Here is a 26,339-nt window from a genome sequence, read left to right as displayed (position 1 = left end):
GAGGTAAAAAATTGTACCCAAAACGCGTAAAACTCGGGAAAATAAACGAGCCGAGAAAATCTATGAATAATTACTCGAATACAAGAGTCGACGTTATAAATCGAGGTATACTCGTATATATTGCATCGATTGATAACGAAATGTTCAACACAAATGCTTGGAATTTCAAATATCAGTATCGGAGTTCTCAAAATAATGATATCGGAACTCGAAACACTTTCATTTTCAGTTATTCGAATTTCAAATTCCTGTTTTTAAATGAGACTTCCAAAAAAATTACGAGTTCCAAAAATTGGACCATATTACACATGATGAGCTATGAAAATAAGCATACAATGACACAAGAAAGCAATTTCAATTAATTGAGTGATTTTTTCCCGAAAAATTATGTGAAGGAGTTCTGCGCCAGGAGCCAGTATTTTGAGATGAATTTCTGGACTGAAGCTCTTGAACTCGCTAAAATCACCGAAGAAACTACTACACAATGAAATATCGTTGATCTCAATTCAATTTTGAAACATGGAATCACTTCAAAAACCATCAGGGCACAAAGCCCCCTCTCAATTTATTCAAAATTCAAGAAAAAAGATCAAAAATGGAATTGCATATTGAATTCTTATAATTTGAAGGGGCTGAGTTGGAATATCGACTTAGTTCGCCGATTCAATCCTTTCTTTTTTTACATACCACCTTTCAAGGACCCACCAGCTTCCCAAGGCTATAGGTGGACTGGATAAGTATGGTGAATTTGCCCCCGAGAGCTTCAGGGTTGATATTTGCATGGAAGGTGGGTACCCTTGAGCACCTTCCGTCAGGAAAGTTTCAGACCCCCAGACCCCCCCCCCGTTTTCGAGAACCTCCCCCTTTCTGAAATTACAATAAACAAATTTTCTCGGCCCCATGTGAACCGATTTTTTCAAAAAAAAATTTTTGGTGGGCTGTGGTTAAAAATTGAAAAAACCAACAGATGGGGGTTAAAAATGGATTCTGGTGTAAATTATTGTTTTTGGTAAACGAGGTGTCGTTTCCATATGAATCGAACCCCCCGAACACGAATATGACGTCCAATTTTATATTACCCTCATCCACACCCCTCCAGTGCCTCTGCCCCCAACTCAATTTTCACTATATTGAAAGTTCAAATATTTTCATAATGTTGGTGTCGTTTCCATATGACTCGAACACCCCGAACACGAATATGAAGTCCAACTTTATGCTACCCGCATCCACACTCCTCCAGTGCCTCTGCCCCACTTCAATTTTCACTATACCTATATTGAAAGTTCAAATATTTTCATAATATTGGTTTACGCATTTTAAATAGTAAAAATTGACGAGCTGACTGTAGCTTGGAAGGAGATGGATGAGAGTAGAGCTAAATTGGACGTCATATTCGTGTTCGGGATGTTCGATTCATATGGAAACGACACCTCGTTTACCAAAAACAATAATTTACACCAGAATCCATTTTTAACCCCCATCTGTTGGTTTTTTCAATTTTTGAGGCCCACCAACAATTTTTTTTTGAACAAATATGTTTTTTAGGGGTTAAAAAACACACTTCAAAATGCTATTCGCATTTTTGTGCCGAATCATGATCATTGCTAAAACAGGCAAACAAAACTAAAAAACGCAATTTTGAGGGGGAAATATGGGGGAGGGGGTTGAAATTTTTTGTGGGGATACCTCTTATGGATGTTTACAACATACCAAAAAATTGAAAAAATCGGTTCACATGGGGCTGAGAAAAAAAATTTTATTGTAATTTCAGAAAGCGGGGATTCTCAAAAATGGGGGGCTGGGGATCTGAAACTTTCCTGATGGAAGGTGCTCAAGGGTACCCACCTTCCATGCAAATATCAACCCTGAAGCTCTCGGGGACAAATTCACCATACTTATCCACCTATAGCCTGAGAAAAATTGTCAACGAATTCTGAAAAAATGATTTGACATTGATATGAGGAAATATGCCTTCATTGCCTAAGCGATGATTAAATTAATCATCACCCTAGCGATGATTAATAGAATAACTCCCTTAAACTGCAAGTTCGGTAATGTGTTAACTCCTACTACTACGTTTCTATGACGTTTCAATGTCATAGCTATCCCCGGAAAACGCATCGAACGATGCACCTACGAGTATAAATAGAGCAACGCGAACTCGAGCCGAACTAGTTGTATTTAAAATGGGTTGAATTATCAATCTAGTTGTATTTCCACTTGATCTTGGATTCGGCGATTGCGCGAGCTGGTTCTTGGTCAGAAAGTGTATTTATGTAGATATGAGTAGGCATACGAGGTCCCCCTAGTGGGACACTTAGCCCCTTTTAATTCAGATATCGCCCACTCCTATAGTGGTTGAAATGTTTCTCTCTCGTGATTTTAATTAATGTACATAATTGATCGCGTTCACACTGGGTATCATCCGATTATGCTGGCCATCGGTGATACTTCTCGTCAGAAAAGGCACCTCAAGTACGACATTTCTGCCGCCGAGCCTAGTATTAGTGAGCTCCCCTGAAAGAGGCAGAAAACTTGGACATTATGCGAGCCTGGTGAGTAAGTTTCACCAATATTCCGAAATTGCCTACAATTTCTAGGGTACTTAATTACCCACCTTCCTTAATTCACTAACACACGTCGTAAAGTAGGAGCCAGAGCTCTTACTTATTATAAAATAACCCTATAGTTATTTTATACTCTATGACCTTTGTAATGTGTATTTATATAATAATTTCTGACTAACAATAAACATATTATCACTTCCGTGTAAATAGTATGAGTTTTACTGGTGGTCAGGGATTATTGCTGTGAAGAATGAGCTGTATGACTGAAACCTCTCCAAGTATTGAGCTATCCTGGGCAAGGTAAATATTCCCTACCTAAGGGAGTATTTCTTAACTCAATCACGTAAACAGGAATTCAGATAATTTCCCTCTTATCAAGTTATGCCAGATCTCACTCTATCAACATGTCGATTTTCACTAATTGGAGGTCACTAAGTTCAAAATATCTATTCGGTTTTGAGGATCCCTTCTCCAGGTATATCTCTTCAGCTCCCTAATTTGAAAAAATAGTAGAACTCTTGAATCAAGACCCCCCCCCCCACCATCTCCCGCCTATCTTCATCCCAGCATAATATTTCATCGACGACAAACGACGATTACACTCATTAAAGGTAACAAGCTTTTAGGTACTTTATAAATTCGCGTATTTGCGCCTTATCTCGTAATTTACCGTACGAGATGGTCGCCCATTAAAATGAATATTTCAGCGCCATTATAGCAACGCGCCTAGCTCGTATACAATACCTACATATCGTATACGTATTATACATAAACGAGATTTTTTTCTCCTTCCTTCGCACCCTGTGCCCTGTCTGGCGCATTTATTCGCCTTCCAAATAACCCTGGTAATGCGAGAAATAAATTAAAAACTACGTCTGGAGTGTTAAATACGAGTATAACCTCGAAACGAGCGCCGCTATATGTACCGTAGCTCGGTCGTCGTCGTCGTTTATACGCAATACAATTTGGGTGCTGGTAAAATACGCTACTGGTAATTTGAATTTATTTCGAATACGACGAGAAATGGCTCGATGAATTTTTTAAACGTCTTTTTTATTTCTATTAATAAAACGATTTTTCATCATTTTCATTTTAGTCTCGCGTCAGTAGACGTGTTTATTTGTCGATTTCAGTATTTGATGTAGGTATGACATATCCATATAGGTATAAGTCGCAGACACATGTTTCGAAGTGATTTCGTATTACGTATTATTAGCTTTCATTTGGTATTGTGAACGAATGAACATTAATGCAAATGAATGATCACTTACCCTGTCTTCGACACATCTCCAATAAATCCTCCGTTCTGCTCGATCAATTGGAAAATCCGATTTTGCATCTGAAAATACACCATGTACATATGAATATAACACGTATTCGATGAAAATATCCGCCAAAAAAAAAACTCGTTTCAAAAAGTTTAAATCCATTATTGGGTCTTATCACAAAACCGATGTCCCACGAGTACCACCACAATGACCAAAATCATCTTTATTGATGGAGAAAAACGTGATACAAAATGAATTGCTCGCAAGAGAACGTCCTTATAACAACTCTCGACATCAAAATGATTTCAACGTTGAAAAAATTCCTTATAAATAGCTATAGATGAGGAAACGTGGCTAAAGCAGGCTTTTTGAAAGCCAGTCCAGAGGGTTTTGAAAATGGACCATCATCGATGTCTCCAGCGATCGAAGCGATAAAATTGTTATTCTAAAAACGCCATCGTTGTGATGCTGTATCGCGGTCTAACATGAATCATAAATTCGCATTGAAATTTCCCCAACTTTTTTGCCTATTACACGAAAGGTTGAGCTGGAAGGGAAGGGAAGAGGAGCTTTAACCAGTATCCATTTGCGTAGGTGTTTGAGAGCTGCCAAGCACTAGTTATTATGCTCTACTCGTACGCGTAGGTGAGCTTTTTGCCTTTTTTTGGTTGTTTTTCTGCAGTTGAACGAACGTGTATCAGGAAGAAACGAAAGTGTTGCTTTGAAAAGCTTGTTTGAAATTGTTGTACATTGAGTAGCCAGGAAGTTTTTGAAATGTGTTGGTGAGGTATATTTGGCATTTAAAATGATAAATTTCAAAAACGAAACTACTTGTTGGCGTGAAAATGACCTCATTATTATGCAAAATACCATAATTAATTTTGACATGTTTTCAATACTGTTTTATCCATTCTTTTGTAACTTCCTTTCATATTTCATGTTTTATGAGTATTTTTATATTATTTTGACAAGTTTTTATTACTTTTTCAAGCATTTTCAGTAAAATTTGATTGAAATTTCATCTTTTTATGTGATTTGTCAGTGATTTTATCCATATTTTTTTTTTTTTTTTTTTTTTTTTTTTTTAGTACCTACTTATTTCTACTTGTAAGGTCGTTTTGATAATTATGTTTTTAATGCTTCTACATGGATTTTTGGGATACCTATTTCATTGAACTTCCATCGTTTTTTTGTGATCATCACTAGCATCAGTGATTTTAATGTTTTTTTTTTCGATATGTTTTCACATCATTGACGTTTTGAATTCTTTTTCGTGATTTTTCCTATTTTTTTTTTCATTTATAGTGTTTTTGGTGATTGAAATTTTTTTATGTAATAAAAGCGGGATTGTTGGGTAATTTTTAAGAGGAGGAATGAAAACTTCTTGAATTTTATTTTGCAAAAAAAAAACAGTTTCAATTTTTTGGCAAGAAACGAAGCTAATTGTAAGTATTTGATAATTTTGACAAAAGGTGAGAGCTATGTATTTTTGACATAACGATAGACTTTGACTATTTTGCATCACAGCCAGTTGAAAAACAATGCAAAAGTATAAGTAGAAAGATACTTTGATGATATATAAACTAGGGGACCCTGCCTTAAGACGGTGCAATTTTTTCCTGCAGCGTGGTACTCCTAAAGTATTCAACCAAAATGGACAAAAATTTGATGGAAGGTCCCTCAGACTATCTACTACTTACCACCAGAAACGTAAAACTTTTGGTTTCAAACTCTTGCCCCAATCGAATGAATTGTAAGTAAGATCAAATGCGCCGACAGTGCAAATTCATTCCTAAGACGGCGCAAATCCAACATTAAAAGTGAAACTGTAACTATATTGTTTGAATTCTATTGCAATTATCATGTTCATGGCATTAGGATCCCTAATTTACCCCATTTTATTTGTTTAAACTTGAAGGCTGTTGGAGTTTTTTCAGTGAATCTGGCTGACAATCCCGCTTTTTTCAATCTTTTTGCAATAATACATTTTTATGAAATATTTTGAACAGAAACATGTAACATTAGGCACACTATATACACTACTACACCATTCACCTAAAGCTAGGTACCCATTTTTGTTGATGAAAAACTCCTGATTTTGCAGCTGTGCCATCATAGGACTGCAGGTTATACGAATTCAAATTTTAGTCAATTTTGAATGAACATAAACAGTAATGAAAAAATTGAGTAGTGCATTAAAAAGTAGATGAAATTTCCCACATTATAAGATACTTTTAGTCACTTTTAGTAATGAAACCAATTTGGAAGAGCTTCCCTCAAAAATTGCAACGATTGAATTTTTAAACAAAAATACGTTCTCAAGAAAGCAAGGTAGTTGTTTGTGTGGGTACAACTAACATGAGTTGAAAAGTTGAAGATGTGAAGCACAAAGACAGGGTGCAGTTGGTTTTTACATCAGCGTTGCCAGACAACAGAAATATGAATTGCGCCATCTTAGGAACTGTGCCGTCATAGGGCAGGGTCCCCTGCACTTCAAAATAATCTATCTATGTATGTACATATTTAAGCATATTTACACGAACAGAAATATGTATAAGTAATAAAATATTAAAGATAGAAACCACATAATTGTGAACATTAACAAGTATGAATACGTAAGTAGCAAAATGGAATAAGTATTGGAGATTGAGAGTAAAAATATTACAAAGTCACAATTGATTTTATTTGACTTCACAAATACATAACACTTCAACCTAACTCGTATATCAATATGACATCAGTCCACATTGCTCTCATAAAATTGACAATCACCAACATAGTAAAGGCTTTGTTAGAATATCAGCCAATTAAGTATTGCTGCTCCATTCTAACATGATTCACACTGATCATGTTACCTCAAATTTGGTCATCTCAGCTATCTTAATGGGGGTTTTATAATGCACTAATAATATAGGAACTAGAGCTTTGTTCTTTTCGCATTCATTTTTTACACTAGTGTAGCTTGGTGTATTACACTGGAGTAGGTGGTGTACTCCACTCATGCACCACTCACACCAGTGTATGTGGTGGTGTATGTAACATTTATTTGGTGATGTTTTTTTCATCCCATTTTTGTTATCATCATCACTTCCGATAGTTTGTAAATAGAATGAAATGAGCTTTTTTACAATTTCACTCTCCATTTACAACTTTTCTTCAATAAATTAATTCACATTTGAATTTGAACGCAAACGCAAACAATTATCATCAACAATCAATTCAATTTCAGTGTGCATGGTGTACACCATCTACTCCTCCTCCAGAGCAGGAGTAGATGGTGTATGCACCAACTACACCAATGCATTACACCAGAGTACACCCGACTGAATAGAACACAAACTTGCCTGCACTAGTGTAAAAAAAAATGAAAAGAATAAAAATCCTACACTTTCTACACCAGTGTACACCAGTGCAGTAAATTTGTGCGAAAAGAACAAAGCTTAGAGCTGAAAATGGTACTTGCTGACAGCGGGTAACTACTGTACCCATCCTAAATTCTCACTTCTCGCTAGTAGCGGGTAGCGAGTTGAAAAAATGTCGCACCAGTTCACATTAAAACTAGTAGCGCATTGAATGTGTAGCTGGTGTACCAGCATGACATCATCATTGTCACCAATCATGTGAAACGTCAATCACACATACAAACGGCAGGTGTCAAAGTGTAACTCCTCCCACTTACACATTATCAAATTTTGGTGTGTGTGTTCAGACCAAGTGCAAAAACATTCGGGTTGTGCTCGCTATATGCTACTATCTATACCCAAATCAACCTGATACAACCACTAGCGGATTTAGCCGGTATTTTAACCAGATACCGGTTAGCAGGTAGTGTAACCGTTTTCAGCTCTAATAGGAACATTGGACAGACTGATTAATTCTCGATATAATCTTGATATCCAGATGACTTCCTTCGATGCTTCGTTAACAGCAATAAGTTTGGCTTCACAACTGGCTGCAAGTGGTTTGCGCACAAATGGGGGAAAACATAACTCGTTTGCGCACAAAATCAGAACTCGTTTGCGCACAGGAAACTTAGGGACATATAGGGACAATATGACTCGTTTGCGCACATATTTTCCTTCTCACTTTTACAGGCCTAGGACTGTCTGCTTTATTGGCAGGCGTGATTAAAAATATATGCGTGAGTAGTAAGTAGTAATTAGGGAGATAATACAATTTATTTAAAATTCAAACGGAAGTAGGGTGACATCGTTGGAGCTGCAGATATAAGTTTGGTGAAACCATCTGATACTTCATCAGCATTTAAATACGAAAGTCCAAAAAAAATTTTCAACCATTTTCCAACCTCTGATTCTTTGCTGCGGTACTCCTGCAGCAATACCAAGATTGGCCTAAATGGAACTTACAAGCTCTTATTTTACACTCTGGAAACAACGACTTGACAGCATTATGAGCAGCTTTTTTGAAATCAGCGCAGAAAGTACGAATGTTCAAGGTCTTTCCCAAGTACTGATGGCACAAAGCACTTGTAGTGACCCATTCGATGAATCTAAAAAGCTACGAACTATGTACAATTGCATACATGTGCGCAAACCACCTCTACCTGCTGCAGTTACTTTAACCCATCTCTGCACAAACGAGTTACGGCCTCACAACTTGAGTAAGCTACTAACTGCTGTCATTTGCTGATCCAGGATATCCCCGCATCAGTATATTTAATCAGAATGCTGGTTGTTGATTGAGATGTAGTAGGACAGCCAGCAAAATCTGAGTTGCTATAACATTCTAGCTATTTGCAAGTTGGATCTTGTTTATAAACCAACATAAAATATTGATTGTACCGCTCAAGTAACGAATCACACATTTCAAACAGCCAATGTCTTTGGGTGATGGATTTTCCTGGGATCTCGATAATACACCCACTGCATATGAAATATCAAATCAGGTACTTCTGGCAACATACAGCAGCGCGCCAACTGCCAATCAGTAAGGAAAATCAGATGTTTTCTTGATGTCTGATGTCGCAGATTGTTTGACTAGCGGTGTCTGCACTGGCTTACAACCAGCCATTACAAATTGTTGCCATTCCGCATCGCTTTATATTTAAAAAAAAAAAAAAAAAAACACAAGAGCCCTAACGAAGCGAGGGCAAAAGCTGTCAAAAATTTGTATTTTAAGAGATAAAAAATAATGTTTTTTTAAAATATTTTTTGACTCTTCAATAATTTAGAATTTGGATATTTGGTAATTAAAAATTTCAATTACAAAATAAAATAAAATAAAACCGGCGCGGCCCAAGGGAAAAAGTTTGCGAAAACTCATGTTTGGTGAGAGTGGAAAAAGTATTATTTTTGGTTTTAAAAATGGGACCCCAGGAGCCATTTGGTGTTTCAGGGCCCCTGGCGATCGCCAGTCAACATCATAAGCCAGTCTGCCACTGGTTTAAATTAGAGTAGGTACATATAAAATAAATTTTAGCTTTTCAACTTCATCGGGTAATTTTTTTTTGAAAATTTCAACTTTCAAAAATCTGCTGGGGGAAACTTCAGAACTGCCGAAAACGGTTCGAAACCGTTTCCAATCGATTTGGAGGACCGAAAATAGAGTTCATATAAAATTTCAGCTTTCTAGATCAATTTGGTGATTTATTCGTGGTTTTTTATTCAGTGTGTCGAGAGGAGGGAGGGGATGGTGAGAGAGTTCAAATTCCGAAAATCGAATAAGTACATATTATGAGACTGCTTAGCAAGGGCATTGCACCCAAAATCGATGAAAATGTCGGTTTGCTTAGTCGCAAAAAAAAGTGTCTTTGTCGAGCTAAAATACCGTTTTCCATTTTTACCGATGGGACGAGGGAGGAAGGGGAAAAAATTTGAAAACGATAGTATTCTGAAAAAGCTTCTTTATGCCCCGATAAGAGTACACATGGCGCCGAGTTTCAACGACAGTCGTCGTGTCGAACTTTAAGCCATCGTGCATTTGGTTCTAAACTACGATTAACGTAATTGGTAAATTATTTATCAGACGTTAAAGCATTTCGTTTATTGTTTTTTTTTTTTTTTTTTTACGTTTTTCGTTTGTCGCACCCTGCAATAATTCTACCAACATGTAAAATTTCCAACCAAATTAGCTTCGTGAGAAAGAGCTGCAGTGAGTTGGAAAGGGGAAATTTCCCACATTACATTTACCTACTTGCAGTAGCTATAAATACTACGTTAGGTAATATTTTATAAATAGGTCTATAGTACACAGTTATACAGTTACACGCATTAATAATCGTGTAATAATTAAACTTATTTGTAATGTGCACGCATATCCTCCCCGAAACAGTGCCCTATACCTACTTTTCTTCTACTGGTAAATTACTCGATCCCGCCGTTTATTTGTTACCAAATACGCAGGTTAGGTAAACACGGTAATAAACCATCACCACCAACTATAGCCAGCGATATTATTCCATATTTTGCGATATGTACATATTATGTACTACGATACAATACACCGTCACAACGTGTTGTAAAATTTTTACGAAGCCGATCTTCATTGCTTTTTTGCACGAATAAGACCAAAATTATACTCGTAGGTAGAGATACTATACGCAAAGGGTGAAGCAAATAGTCGACATGCGAACATCGACGAGCCTCGTTTATGTTTATAGAAAACTCGAAAAGAAAATAGAAAGAAAGATAAGTTTTCATTTTTATATTCTACGGATATCGATGGCCAATAAAACCTAAAAGGACGAGTTTTATGGTATTTTCAAGTTTGATGAACCGATTTTCACGACGATTCGAGAAGTTATTAGCGATTTTATGGTGGATTACCCTCATCCTGCGTCGTTATTCAAATACCCACCGTAATTTACGTCCGTCGTGATTTGATTTCCAAAAACGTTGTATTTGTGTTTGATTCAATCTATCAGAATTTTTCGTGGGGTTTCGTTGCATGAAGGAGGGCGTGGGAGGGTTAAAATTGAAAAGGCAAGTTGATATTCGTATTCAGCGATCTTGAAAACGTACGAATCGATATGTCACGCGATATTTTATATTCTTTCGCAATATTTCGACCAAAATTTTGGAGCTCTGTACTGCCTTATGGTTTCGCGAATCCCATCACGAAATGTTTATAAATACTACCTATCGTAAAAATGCACGCTTTTTGCTTCCATCGCTTAAAAATAGTTGCAGTTCAACTTTCGAACAATCACAGTAGTGACCTAAGAGTTTTGGGAGATCAATCTGGAAACACCCCTATGTGAATGTAGGTAGGGGAGAGGGAGGATGTTTTGGACATGTGGATGTTTTGGACAGTTGCTGGTTCGACGAGTTGGTTTGCTTGTTTTTGGCCGGGTTTTCACTATTATGTGGCAACATCGCACCACACCTGATATTTGACAACATTTACCGGCTATCAACTCCTGTGATAAAAATATTTTAGTTTTTATTTCAAAGTGCTGTTTTTTGAGAAAATTGTCCTCTCACTTTTTCTGCTCCAGAAAAATAACCAGAAAGAATTTCATCAAGCGCCAAAGTGAAATGAAATCTCTGATTCCTCCTCTACAATAATCACTTATCACCTTTTCGTAAAAAGCTGATACTTTTTTCCTAGAGCCAGTTGAAGTAAAAATGTCACGGGTGGATGTTTTGGACACTTCGATTAATTTATGTTAATTCGCTATGTTTGGGTGTAAGAATGCATCAGTTTTATCGGACAAATACAGGAAAGACTTTTAATGAGTCTGGAATGATAAATTCTAATCAAGAACGATTTGAAGTTGCCTCCTGAAAACATGTCGATTCGAGCAGGCCAGCACTGGTTGAAAAATATGGCATAAAAAAGTGAACTCTTCAACATTGCCTCACTAATATTAAAAACAATCCGAGTCAACTGAAATCAAGTGAAATTGTGGACAGATACTGACGATTGATTTCTAATGGATTGAAATTTGGGATTTCCAAAAATAAACATTCAAAAAAACGTCTTTTCTCAGCATGTCCAAAACATCCACCCGTGGTGTCCAAAACATCACACCGTTGTCCAACACATCCACCCAAAATGGGTTTTCTTCAAAGTCCCGTGGTTGGCTCAATTTGAAACTTAAAAATTTTTTGAGTAGATCAAAATGTGCGCGTTGAGATTCTCTTTCAAATAGACCAACCCCTGGTGTGATTTGATTCCAAAAGGGTAACCACCTGCTTTCATTGTCTAGGTACTGAACTTGTGTAAATGAAACACCTGCAGGTGTTCTAAAAACATTTCTCAAAATTGAACAATAGAGAAAATTTTGTAACCCCTGTGGTGTTACATTTAGGTATAAGCGAAACAATAGGCGGCAAATCACTTTGATTTATAACTTTTAGAAAATAACTAAATTTGAAATGTTTGAAATTCCCTTTTGATAAAATCTTTTCCATTGTTCAATTTTGAAAAATGAATTCGAAAATTGAACAATAGAAAAGATTTTAGAACCCCTGTGGTGTTACATAAATTTCGAAATTTAACTGACGTCGGCTTCGCTTTCGATATGGCCTTTTTCCCCTTTTTATTCTTTTTTTGGTACAAATTTTCGTAATTAATTGCAATTACTCAAGAAGCTACTTGAGTAATTGCAATTATAATTACCGCGTTCCATGCCTCACGTTAGACCACATCTACCTATGAAAATTTCAAAAAAAAATTGGCCCATCCATCTAAGAGAACATTTGTTCCACAAAAATTTTCCTTTTTCAGAACGAAACCAATAGTGTGCTACGCACACTAAAAAACCTATCCAAACAAAGAGCATATTTTCAGTCTTTTGGACAGAAACGACAAACTGTAACAGATCGAGTTGAGAAAAAACTACGTAAAAAAATTGTTCTCGCCTTCGGCAATTTTCTACAAGCAAACCAAAGTTACTCGCTTTTCTTTTCTTTTTTAGTGTATTATACTTTCTCGTCTGTTTGAGTGGATTTTTTTTTCGCTCAAAATTACAAAAATTCTTTACCTAAGTTCTTTTGTGGAATTATTATTCGCATTGAAGTAGGTATATAAAACACGTTTAAAAATTTTCCCGAATTAATCACGTTGGAAAAATTAATTTTAAAATGAAGAAAGTAGAAAGGTGTCGCTTTCATTTTGAAAAAGGAAAAAGTTATACCTTCTACCTTAATTAGACGATACTTAATGAATTTTTGAAATTCAAGAATTTCCCTCGAGAATAGGATGCTTCGTAGGAGGTGCTTGACGATTCGTCGCGACGAGCAGAATAACGTCAAGAATATACCTACTACAACGAAAACGATAACCAATATTTTATTCAAGGCTTGGAAAATGTGTCTGTCTGCAGGATGGTTTATTTTTAGGTGTTATTAAATACTCCATTTTGTCAAACACACGTGCGATATACGAGTATGTAAAGTTGCTCAATATTTGCGTTAATTTTTCGACAAAGAATAGGGAAAGTGTTCGAATACGCCTATCTAAGTTAAAGAAATTAAAATCAATTTCACGCTGACGAGAAATAAGCAAAGGTAAAACCAGGCGTATTTATTCGAACAAGAATTTCAATTTGATCTTTGGAATATTAAGCGAATTCTACGCGTAATTAACCCTATGGTGTTTTAAACTACGTAATAAAATTTCGACCACGTACTAATTTAACTTTATCGAGCCCTTTTCGTCCTCGCTTGATTGTTTTTCTTTTCGACCATCTCGCTGCCATCACGGAGAGCGTTGCTATGCTGCCGGTGAGGGTAAATGAGAACGATTTTCTCAGCCTCTCAAGGACTTTCCGTGTACGCAGAAAAGTATCCGGAGTAATTATATTAATGATCGAGAAGTTTGCTCATCGTCGTGGTGTTGGTTGCCTCCTTTCCTGTTCTCGTTGAAATTATTCTTGCGGAAGGATGTGAAAATAGAAACAGAAAAAATTTAGACAACGTTACCAGCTCTTCTCCCGTCTCTCGGCTCAGATCGCCGAGAGGAATTAATTTCAAGATGGAAACTTCGCAACGGACATGTTTACCGTAGCGTGGCCCAGGCTGCGTTGTTAATGTTGAGGGGAAGAGGGGGGAAAAGGCCAAAAAATACAACACCCACGACTCGGATAAAACCAACGATTGTTCTAAGACAATTTTCGCGAAAGGTTTCCAGATAAGATCGGCTTCTTTAGTACGTATTTTTACGAAAGATATATAAATATAAAAAAAAAATGGGGGCGAGCTAGATAGAGATACACGTAATCGTGCGTAAGCTCGAGGAGTAATGTAGTATGAATATTTAATTGTTGAAAAAAAGAGGAAGGAAAAGGAGAGAGGAAATGATGCGAACGGATTAAGGCAAAAAATACAACGTATTTGTGTACAGATAGAGCAAGGCTTAGGTATCTCGTAAGTATTAAAATTCCATTCTCGGATGCCCCGAATACACGTACACGTGCCTATACGATATGGTATGGTGGTACGTAAACATGGTATATTTTTCAATTGGATAAGCCCTACCGAAAGGGTTTTAAAAAATGGGATATTTTTACTCGATACGCAATTCCGAAATGTCGGCGTTGCTGTCGTCAAATATTTCATGTTCTCCATTTTGAAAAAAAAATGGTGTCGTGGGAGAGATTCCGAAGGGTCGAATTTAAAAAATGAACGAGTGAATATATTTTGAACTCAGCAACTTCAACATAGTGGAAATCAACATGTCCAAATTTTCATTTTATGTACTTAAGCCCATAATTATTTCAATTTTTTTTTCAAAATCAGACAGCTGGAGGGGCATTAGATGCTGGTGCCTACCTATTTAAAATACGAATAGATCTTTGAAATCATTACCCTCGAAAACCTGGCAAATGAAACGTCACACTTGATTTTCTTTTTTTCCTGGTGTTTTGACCATTTGAAGACATTGAGGATGGGGGGGGGAGACTTCAGAGAAGTCAGATGAAAAAAATGAGTCTACATTCGAACTCAGCGTCTTCAAATCAGTAACAAATCATTTTACCAACTTATGTAATTGAATTTTTGGTCGTAATTCTGATTGATTTTAAAGGAATCTTTTCACTATTATTTTGAATACGTTTTTTTGTGGTGATTCTAAAACCTTGCATCGATTTTTTTTAAGGCAATTTAGGATTGGTATATTTTTTGAGAAGTGTGATTCAGAAATATTATTTTTAATTCAATAATCAGTAAACAATTTTTTTTTTCATTTTAAATAGTTACCTACTTAGGTACTTTTTTTGTGGTGTATGTTTTTGTGTTCATTTCGGATGAAGTTTTTGTAGTGATTTTAAATTAATTTTCTCTTGGTGCTTTTGGGAAAAGATTTTTGTGTGTGAACTATGAACTTGGATACAGCTTTTGTTAACGAAATTCCAACTCGGCAGAGAATTTTTGTGTGGAAGGTAGTTTGGAAATTTTTTTTTAGCAGTTGGTGAAGCGAGGGAATGTTTGATTGTGTACTAATTTCAAAAGGATTTTGTGGTGTTCCTGAGTTCAAATATTTTGGTAGGATTTAGAGTTATTCTTAATGAATTTTTTGAAGTGATTTTTGAATAATTTTTTTGATAAATAAAATGATTGAAAATTAACCGAACAAAGAGACGCAATCAACCTAAAATAATTAAAACGAGAATCAGTGAAGCCAGTTGGAAACGAATAAAAAAATCGAAACATACGAGTATATGCTTTGTTTTAAGAGATATTTTATTTTCATTTTCATTTTTCAATGATCGACTCCTCCTCATTACCTACCAAACTATGTATATGTAGTTGTATAAAAATTTTAAAAATTGATTTTTTGAAAAAAAATCAAACTTGGGTGACAGCAGTTGGGTCGGTTGTTGAAAAGTCCAAACCTTTTACGGGAGCTACCAAGATTTTCATCGTTTCAACAGCTTTATCATCTTCATCATTAATCTCCATGATCTGGAGTGCTCCTTGAATCGTTTTTTCTTTAATTAATCGGGGTAACGGAATGTTTGCATGTCCAGCACAACCGTTTCGTTTCTGAATTAAACGTTCTATTTCTTCAGCGAAAGATATCTCAGTCATTCCAGCAGCATGTACCTTCTTACGGAGACTTTCTACAGCTGGAGTTTTCTTAGTAAAAATATGCATCCATCTCTTGCTGCGATGTCCTTTCAACTCCTCACCTGGGGCCAAGATCCTTTCTAAGCTGTCAACTCTAGATGTGAGTCCAAGAAGTAATTGATACATAGCTGCTTTGTCCTAAAAAATTTACATAGGTACCATAATTCTCAACATGAACATCAATAAATTAAAAAAAAAAGAAGAGTATAGGTATATGCAATATGCATGACCAACCTACCTATAATAATTTATTTTGTTTACACTTACTAGTTCATGCTTAAAAAAAATAAACAATTCCATTACCTTCTCACGTATTCAAAGCTCCCCATCCTTTCAACATTTCGTCAACCATTACCACTCGCCGAGCCAACATATCCAATTTGCCCTTAAATTCACCTTTATCTAAAGTATCAGGGATCATGTTCACATATTTGGCAAAAGGTAACACCAGCTAAAAATACAAAAGTATTACATATTTTGTAATCAGATAGATTGTAATCAATTCATAATCAAAGTCAACAAGCACTAACTTACTTTTTGTGCTCGTTTTTCATGTTTAACTGCAAGTACTTCATCTTCCTCATTTTGATCAACTGGCGGTACTTTAGGTTGTGGTGAGCAAGTGCACGATACATATAGGTAATAAAGCGATATAATAATAATAAAATTTTTAAAAATTGTTAACATTTTATACACTTTCACCGACTTAAAAGAATATTGATAAGTGCATAAGCTAGACTGACAGCCACATTAGTAGATACCTAATTTCAATATATGATATGTTGAGAAATATTCAATCAAGAGGTGGAATCTATTAATCTAATAATCTTCCTTCAAGTTATCTTTTTAATTACCTTACTTAGTATTTTTCTATCTCAAATAGGTACTATTTATAATATGTAGGCACGTATCAATATTTCTTGTTAAATTGGTAGGTACATACCTATGTGGTAATCTCTGAACATGATACGAGGAGGTGGATAGCAAAACGCAATAACTCCATTTTTGTTTTTTTTGGGAAATTAGGAAAAATTGTCAGGAGGGGAAGGGTGGGGGGTCGAGTTCCGAAATTGGTGTCAAATGAAAGGGGAAGGTGCCACAAATAAAATTTCCACTCAATTTCAAAATTTCGGTCACCTGGGTAAGCACAGTGAGGAAAAGAAAAAAAAGTTATTGCGTTTTGAACGCAAAATTTTTTTTTTGGTGTTTTTCTGCAAAAAAACGTATTTTTTATTTGAAAAAATTGATGTTTAATCGAGAATTTTCGATACAAAACAATTAAAAAACTGGAATGTCAAATTCAAACAATTCCTGTGTGTGATATGGCATTCAGAGAGTGGCAACGAAAGCACCATTTTTTTAAGTAACTCCTACCCAACGATTTTCAGTACCCACCCGATGAAAAAAAACAGCGTTACCACATCTGCGCAACTGAAATGTATAAAAAGTAGTGGAGTTATTGCGTTTTGCAAACAAAATCTCATTTTTCAATGCATTTAGCTCTAAAATCAGACTTGTTTTCCTCGATTGCGCAAATGAATTATCAAAACGTAGGTAATAGCTATGGCAACCGAATATATTTTTTTTAATGTTTTTTTGTAACATTCCGACTGCAAATGTAACAAAAGTCATTTTACATTTAGAAAATTTTCTTTCGAATAAGCGTAACTTCATTTCGAATATTTTGCATTAAAATGCATATTTTCACATAATTTATGTATGTAAGTAAGTAAGTACCTATCTACTTGGTCTGATTTTATGATTTTCTTAACTTGATTTTTAATTTTTCAACCCCGATTTGAAATTCTTTCCACATTTTCCAAGAGGCTACCACTTCAAATTTTTCTGGAAAAAACTGTTTTTCAACATGAAAATTGATTTTTTTTCTCCCCTTCTCCAAATGAGTCGAATTTGTCGTTTTTGTAACTTGCAATTGTAATCTTTCCAATTCGAATTTCCTTTTTAAAAATATTTTTGAAGGGAAATCTTTTTTTCAGCTTCAAAAGTAATGGTTAAGAGAACATACCTTACACTTGAATCGTTGACACTGCTGAGGATTACATTTTCATCGAAAACACCTTGCGCAGAGCCATTGTTTACGAATGAAGGTATTTCATTGCTCAGGTTGTAGATCCAAAAACTTATTGCACTTTTGAATTATAATGATCTGTCGACGTTTTACAATATTGACAATACGGCGTTGCAGTGGTGGTGTTGTGCCATCAGTAACTGTTGCAACAAAGCATCTTCCACCGGCCACAGCATTTGGTGATGGTTGATGGTTAGATGTCGAAACTCCTTCAGACGCATCAGCTTGTTGATTCATGTACCTAATTTAAAAATTTGGCGAACGTATGAAACTTTTTCGAATTGGAGCTTTCTTTTTCCCATTTTTGTAGTTGATACGGAATTTTTTCAATAAAGATGGAAATCAAAATTTGACTAACAAGATCAAAGCTGGGTTCATTCTGGTTTTCCTCTATAATTGATGACAGCACAGCGTAGTGTTGCTAGTAATTCGCAATTAAAGTTTTATGTTTCAATATTTTGCATTGAAGTTAGATCGAGTATTTTCAATGCTATCATCTTCACCAGTGTGTGCTAATAAATTTCTGGCGACCTCATCGAATTTGATTTTCAAATCGTGTACATCGCGCAGTTCCGCATCGATAATTTCTGGTATTGGTATGACTGAACCAATGTCAAGCTTTCAAAGATTGCCGAGTAAGATGTTCAATACGTTTCGATTATTTATATTTGTTGAAGTTGAGGTCGAAGTTGAGGAACTACTTGTCCCATCATCATCGGTTAAAATGTCATTGTCGAGAAAAACGTCGTCGTTGTTGTCATTAGCAGGTTCGGACATTGCAACTGATTTTTATCCGGTTCGTAGAGGACCATGAAAATATTGATAACTTTGTGGACTATATACTACGGTTTATTCTATAAGAATACAGAGTAACTGTACATCATTTTCTAAAAATGCTCAGAAATAGGTAAATATATATATATATATAACATGTATATCACATCTTAACCAAGTAATTTATGGCTTTGTATAGTGTCAACTTGTTGAACTTTTCGAGCTGAATACGAATGCAGAAGTCATGTCTTCCGGAACACGAATTTATAGGTCTGACAGAGGCGCTCATAAGAAAATAAAATATGAAAAAAACGATCAATTTTTCCATACAAATTTGTATAAAAATCAATGGGTTGGAAAATTGCTCTAAAAAAATGCGTATAAGAGCATTAAAGCTGCTTGGAAAATGACATTTTTCAAAATTTCAATAGAAGGGGTGGCGGTAAACCGTTGACTAGAGAGCCAAAAATCCTCAGTATTCTTCATTCGGATCCAAAAGTACTCTCAGAACCCACATGTAAAATTGATTTCTCAAAAATATTCCGAATAATATCAGCCCAGTAAACGTACCCCATCAACCTACCAATTGTTCCATCGACCAACTTAAACTCGCAAATTTGCACCCTTTTGGCCTTTTCACATTTAATACTCGAAAATACCCATCATTATCCCAATTCGTATTACATCAAGAATATATTAACGGCTTACCTTTGAAATACCATATCCCCAGGCATATACACCCACTCACTGAACCGTGTATACCATACATACGTATAGATAGGCAAAAAGATACACATACTACAATAGTTACTTAAACAAAACTGAGTAGGTAAATTTTCACCTGCGCGTATATTTATAAAAATATAGGTAGGTAGGTAGGCATCGAGGAAAACAGCACGCAGATTCCATTAACTGTGCACCGAGAATATAACGCGATTAGTCGAAAGCTCGAAATCTCTTTAGAATTGTCCGGGAGAAGGAATAAGAGAGGGAATTGTATTAATAACATGTGGCAAAGATGAGGCAAAAACCTGTCTAAAATCTTGGTTCAACTAAGCACGAGTCTTTAATACCGCTTTTCTCGAGATGTATAAAGAGACAATATCGAATATCGTAGTACAAGGTACTCGTACACAATGCACCAGCAACACCACGTACCCTTTTTGACCTAATCGTGTACTCGCGTACCACCTCCGCATGTCGGAAAATTTGTTGAAACAGTTGAACAAACTAGCTACACTATAAAGATAACGATGTGTATTCGACGATGATGTCGCGGCTACAGCTACGAGTACAGCAGTCGACGAAACAAAGAAGGCGAGGCCAAAATGACAAGAGAAATTTCCTGAGAGAGGCAATTCGACCTAATTAATGTTAACACGATCCTTTGTCAAAGTGTTACAAGTTGCGAGCTTCACAATATCGCAAAATGCCAAAGTCTATATTGTCCCTTCGTCTTCGTCGTCGTTCCTTTCGTTCACTCAATTCGCAATCCTTCACACACCCACACAGAAGTAAGTATATAAACATGGAGAGAAATAGTAAAAACAATCCCATCGTTCAATCTTTAATACCCTGAACGCATCACGTTTCTTTGGATACCTGGGTGGAGACAGGTACTTATATTTAAACGGTATTTACCTGCGAGATTAAAAGGCTGAAAATATACTCGCTTATCTCTCATCTAGTTTTCTCCTTTCGTCATCTCCTAGGTATCATAACTACCTACAGAGTGATAATGATAATGTATAATCATCAGTCGTTGAAAATAAAATAAACAAACGAAAACTTTGAATAAGATCACACCTCAGCTGTGGAAATATCGTAATACAAAATAAATTATTAAGTACAAAAAATTGAGAGTAGGGTTGGCGGGGAGGAGGGGGCGAATGACGAGAAAAATGAACTTATGAGAATTTTTTGTATTGCTGTTACCTAGATTTATTTCTGTAAAATCGTTTCATATTTTATAGATTTTTTCTGGTGGTGAGACTCGTGGATCACGAACCCACAAATAATAATAATTTTTCACCACTGATAAGCTTGAATTTCATGATGAGGTGAAAATGTCAATTCATTTTTTTGACGAAAGCTTTTTCACATCTTATTGACCAACTTTTCTCTGATTTGTGTTTCAGAAATGCTTAACGGTACTCGATCTAACATCATTGGGTGTCGGCTCGTGTGTCGGTACTGGAATGTACCTTGTGTCCGGATTAGTGGCCCAAACTTACGCTGGACCAGCTGTAGTATTTTCATTTGTGATAGCTGCCGTAGCATCGATTCTATCGGGTAAGTCGAAATATTTACTCGATTAAAATGATTCAGAAAAAGATATCGTGGGAGTATTTTTCTGAATATTGTTGAGCATCGATTCATAGGGGTTAAAATTTTAGGAACCAGAGAAAGTTTTGAAAGATTTTTTACTGGAGTGGTCATTTTGAAATTTTTTTTAGATTCGAGATTTTTAAATTGTGAAGGAATATGTACATTGTTGACTGTTTATTTTTGATTTTTGATTCATCTCACATAATCGATTCAGAATATCGAACTTACGATATGGGATTACATTTTCAGCGGCTGGAATTGACCACAGCGCTTTCTGAGCAATTTTGAATTACAGGAGACGAGTAAACGCCGTCTGGAGCAACTGGAAATTAGGTACTGGAAGAAAGCCCACTTTTGCTGAAGGCTCCAGAACGATTCAAAAATTATTGAAATAAATCGACTTTAGTACCATAAAACCAATTTCCAGACTTCTCTTATCTTTTCGTAGAGAATGAATAAATTTTCAAAAAATTCGTCAAAAATCGAAAAATCAATTTCGGTTTTACAATTCGGTTTTGAGGTGTGGGTGACATGCTCTTCACGTGAGAACAATTCAAGTTCAATGAGAGTTGACGAGTTGTCAAGGTTTCCTAGTGATAAGTACGAATTGAAAGTTCAATTGTTCATTCCTGGCGCAGAACCCGCCTCCTTCTTTAGTCAATTTATCTCATTACTAATCTTTACACACTTGTAATACCTTTTGAAATTTCTATAAACTTGGCACATTCAGCTCGTTTTGAGACATTCAAGGCCGAATTTTTCATTCCTGGCGCAGAACACGCCGCGCCTATTTCTCCAGCCAATATATCTCATCTTTACTCTTCAGACACTCGTGTACTTTTTTTGAATTTCTATAAGCGACAAACGTGGCACATCCAGTTCGTTTTGAGGCATTGAAGACCGAATTGTTCACTCCTGGCGCAGAACCCGCTTAGGTACTTTTGTAGTCAAAAGGTGTCCCGATAAGGCCATTTTTTGGGCCCAGACAATTATCGACTCGACCACTCTTAAAATGTATAGTAATAAAATGTCCCAAATACGAATCCATGGTTAGTTAACCCAAAATGACCATTTTTTGGGCTCCAGGGGTTCCCAAAGTTGTGGATAAAAAATAATTTTAGGAACCACTGAGTATTATTTTTTTAGTATGAAATATCTGCTTGAACCCAATAAACGTGTTCGAGGTGATTTTAGCTATTCTCGGCCCTCTGGGGCAGAAATGGGTGAGGGGTTAATTTTTGGAAAATTTTGGAATCACAATTTTGAACCTACCCTTTTAAATATCGTTGAAAAACTTTTTGCACCAAATTTTGAGCTCAATAAAATTTCTCACTGGTACACTCAAAAATCAAATTTTTCATAGGTAATTTCGATATTGGAAAAATAGAAACATGCGATTTGCGGCAAACGTAACGTTTGGAGGTATATATTCAATTATCTAGATGAAAAAGTTTAATTAGGCTCCCTGTATATTCGTAATTTTGAACCGTTTTTCAGAGCCCCCCTCCCTACTTTATGCACCCCTAAACAAGGCGTTAATGCATATTTTTTCAAATAAATTGAAGTACATATTTACATTTTTGAAACACATTAGCTAGTGCTCGATAAATTTTCATTTGATTTTTCGTGTAACTTTTATAATTGAGCTTTTTTGGGTCTAATTCTGAGATTTTAGTGTGGGCTATTTCTAAATATCTGTTTCTACGGCGTATCAACTCCTTCAATTTCTAATTTGCACCTTCTGCTTTTTTGTAAATGTCTTTTTTTTTTTTTTTTTTTTTTGTGAAACTATTCGTAACTTCAATTTTGTCAAAATATGACTTCTTTAAACAAACTTTTAGGTTATCTTTTTTTCTTACCTGTTCCTACAATTGTGAAGAGGCAACTTTTTGAACAGGCACTCTCTGACTAAACGAAGCCAAACTAAATCAAAACAGCATCTCCTAAAATCTCCGTAGCCAAAATTGAAAGTGCTAGAGTTTATTTTTGCATTTTTGACGAATGTTTGAAAATTCGAAAAATTCAAAAAAGCTGTAACGGTGATTTTTACAATTTTTCGTGAAACATAAATTTTTTTGAGCAAAGTGACCCAATGTGAATAATTCCTCCAGTCTAACTTCCACACATCAACAGATATTGGTTTGTGGTCATTCTAGAGCCTCCAGAAATTTTTGAATTTTTTCCAGAAACTTCGAATCTCTCAAGAAAGACCTAAAACAAACGTTAGCACCTATAATCTTGTTCAGGCTGTACTAGTTGATTATTGCGAAATTTCAGGAGAACCAGTTCAAAGGTGAATGACTGGCCAATTCAAGTTTATCGATCAACAATTTACTTTTGAACTTGGACTCTTGGAATTTTGCGGTAATCCCCTAAAACGGTCAAGAGGGTGTCCAATAAGTACCGACCATTGAATTATGGGTTCTAAAGTTCATTTTTGGCTCCTCCGGAGTGACTCACAATTTCTGGAGAAATTTAAAAGTTCGCTAGAGGCTTGAAAAAAGCCAAATTGAGATTATTTTCGAGTCGAATGATCAAGTAGACAGGCCAGATGAAATCTTGCCGAAAAACCCGCTCGTTATACACTTTGTTCGAAAATTTGATTTTTTTCACTTTTCCTGGAATTTACAAATTGACAAAAAAATTCACTTTTGAACTGGCCTATCTGGAATTTCGCGATAACAATCTAAAACTATCAAGAGAGTGTATAATAAGCACCGACTAAAGTTACAGGTGCTGAAATTCATTTTTGGCCTTTCCAGTGTGATTTGAAGTTCCTGGAGAAAATCGAAATACTGTATCACTGGAGGCTGCGAAATTGCTCAAAATTGATAATTGTTGAAGTGTGGGGAGTTGAATTGAAGGAATTATCTATTTTGGTTCAGCTTGCTCAAAAAATTTATACTTCATGAAAAAATGTAAAAATCATCTTTACGTAGCTTTTTTCAATTTTTTCAATTTTTTAAAAATTCACCAAAAATCCAAGATCGAACTTGAGTACCTGAAATTTTTCAAATTTTGGTTACGGGGGTTTTAGAAGAACATGATCTTTCGATCTACCTTGGTTTTGTTTAAATCGGAGAGCACCGGTTCAAAATATTCCCTCATTAGATGTACATATCTACGTACGTAATTAGCTAATTAGCTACCTGCAGGAAGAAGAAAAAGACGGGCCCTAAAAATGTTTAATGATTTATCTGATTTGATATATTTTTAAATCTCGTCTCTATCTGTTTCATCTCCTCCTCCCTTCATTCCCCGAGTAGTTTCTTCTTCAATTATTTGTTCTCCAATATTATGTAGGCCTAAATTTTCCAACAACAAAAAAAATTTCTGAATCCGTTAAGATTATTTCAGAGATTATTGATGAGATATCTAATCCTGCATTTTGTCTTCGAATATTTCAAAAACTAAGTTCACTGCTAGTGAGCACCATTGAAATTTCTGCGAATTCTTTGATATCAACTCAAACTCGTTTTTAATCAAATCAACTGAGAAAATCATTTTCGTTTTCAGGACATATATTTCAACACATTCCTTTTAGAAGAACGTCTGCTTTCAACACGATTAATATGTTGTACGTACATATACGTATGTTCTTCTGCTATTAGTAAAATAAGAATTTTTTTTCACTAGAAAACTTAGTTATTATGTTAAACGTAGCAGAAAATATGCCAAAAGTTCGCAGCACTGAAAGAAAACACGAGTACGTTTGACAAGGTGTCTACTGTCTACCGAATTCAAAAGCAAAATTCTCGACTCGTCCTTTGACTCGGACAAAGTTTGTGAAAAATGCTATTTTCGAGAGGAACATAGGAGAGTTCTTTCTATGTTATTTAAACTTCGGCCTTCAACGTCTCAAAACGAACTGAATGTGCCACGGCTATATTATAGAAATTTAAAAAAGAATCACGAGTGTCTGAAGTCGAGTGGTGATGAGATATGTCGACTAGATAAGTAGGCGGGTTCTGCGCCAGGAATGAACAATAGAACTTTCAATTCGGAGAAAATCTCGACTTTTTGACTACCCTGTAGCTCTCCCCTTACCAAAATTTTCCAGGGCAAATCTCACGATACGAACTTGAAATATTATTTTACTCTTTCGACATTTTTCTATAAATATTTTTCGTTTTTTTTTTCCCCCGCAGGAGCATGTTATGCCGAATTCGGAGTACGTGTACCTCATACAACCGGCTCAGCTTACATGTACAGTTACGTAACAGTAGGAGAGCTGATCGCTTTCGTGATTGGTTGGAATATGATTCTAGAATATTTAATTGGTACAGCTGCCTGTGCTTGTGCTCTAAGCGCATGTTTCAATTCGCTGACCAAAGGTGCAATCGACGAAAGTGTGAAAGATGTGATCGGCTCAACATTTGGTAAGTGATACTACCTTCACTTTTACCAATAGATAAATAAACACTCGAGACCGATTTTTTTTTCAACCTTTGAATAAATAGATACCTATCAAATACACGATCTAGTGCTGTCTACGTCACAACGTGTATAATCGCTATCGCATCCCATACTTCATATCCCAACATAACCGAGAACCAGAAACCGCAACGAACAAGTCTTTAACTCCGGATGAAATATATCCTCGACGAGAACGAACTAACTATACGGGAATAAAGTAGCCTTATAACTCGGCACAGCGCGATTAAAGTTTTAAATAAGACGAAGATTCTCGCTTAATTTAATTACTCGCAAATTCGCAGATAGTCGTCGTCGACGATAAAACGAGCTTGGCAAAAAAAAAAAAAAGGGAAAATAGAATGAAAGAAACTCGGCTGAAGAACGTTTCGTAGGTAGGTAAATACGAATACAAAAGCTGCGGGTACAAGGAGTAGGTACGGTGGTGAGAACAGAAAGCAGGCGATAGAAGAGAAAAAAAGCAAGCAAATACTCAACATATACAAGAGAGCAAAGAAGAAAAAAAACGCCCAACCTCTTTAGAATTCAGCTGACGAGCGCGTAAAAAGAAGGTCGAAAAACGAGTTATAAGAACGTTTTCTTAATACTGATTCGCGCTCTGTTCGAAATTCGACTATAGAGGGAAAAAAGACCAAAAAACAAACTAACAAGTATCAGGCTAGAAGACGAAAACGGGGAGGGTAAAGTATTAAGAATGAAACAGCTGTTCGACAATGTGAGAACTTTTCAGTCTCGAGAAAGAGTATTACTAGTGGCCCTTTTTTTAGAAATTTACCAGAGAGGAAAATCGATCATTTCGTATATTATCTTATATAAGCTCGACTCAACTTACTGTACGAAGGGGGCC

At 35.8% G+C, this 26,339-nt stretch overlaps 1 protein-coding gene and 1 long non-coding RNA gene across 3 annotated transcripts in view; one reads left to right on the top strand and one right to left on the bottom strand.

Annotated features, from left to right (window-relative positions):
- The window catches only part of LOC135848099 (cationic amino acid transporter 2), a 198,528-nt gene that overhangs the window by 127,925 nt on the left and 44,264 nt on the right, over positions 1–26,339 (top strand). For both annotated transcript variants that reach the window (XM_065367878.1, XM_065367880.1), the window contains 2 exons: positions 20,869–21,022; positions 25,207–25,437. In XM_065367878.1, the coding sequence (XP_065223950.1) occupies positions 20,869–21,022; positions 25,207–25,437 (385 nt within the window). The remainder of the gene's footprint in view (positions 1–20,868; positions 21,023–25,206; positions 25,438–26,339) is intronic.
- Positions 15,466–16,615, bottom strand: LOC135847302 (uncharacterized). The gene is made up of 3 exons (XR_010559138.1): positions 16,402–16,615; positions 16,171–16,318; positions 15,466–16,005 (listed from the first exon to the last, which is right to left on the bottom strand). It is a non-coding gene; the product is annotated as an uncharacterized LOC135847302 (long non-coding RNA).

Source organism: Planococcus citri, chromosome 5, assembly GCF_950023065.1.
Source record: "Planococcus citri chromosome 5, ihPlaCitr1.1, whole genome shotgun sequence".
Classification (NCBI taxonomy): Eukaryota; Metazoa; Arthropoda; class Insecta; order Hemiptera; family Pseudococcidae; genus Planococcus; species Planococcus citri.
The sequence above is the reverse complement of the archived record's forward strand: the minus strand, read 5'-3'. Positions and strand labels throughout refer to the sequence as shown.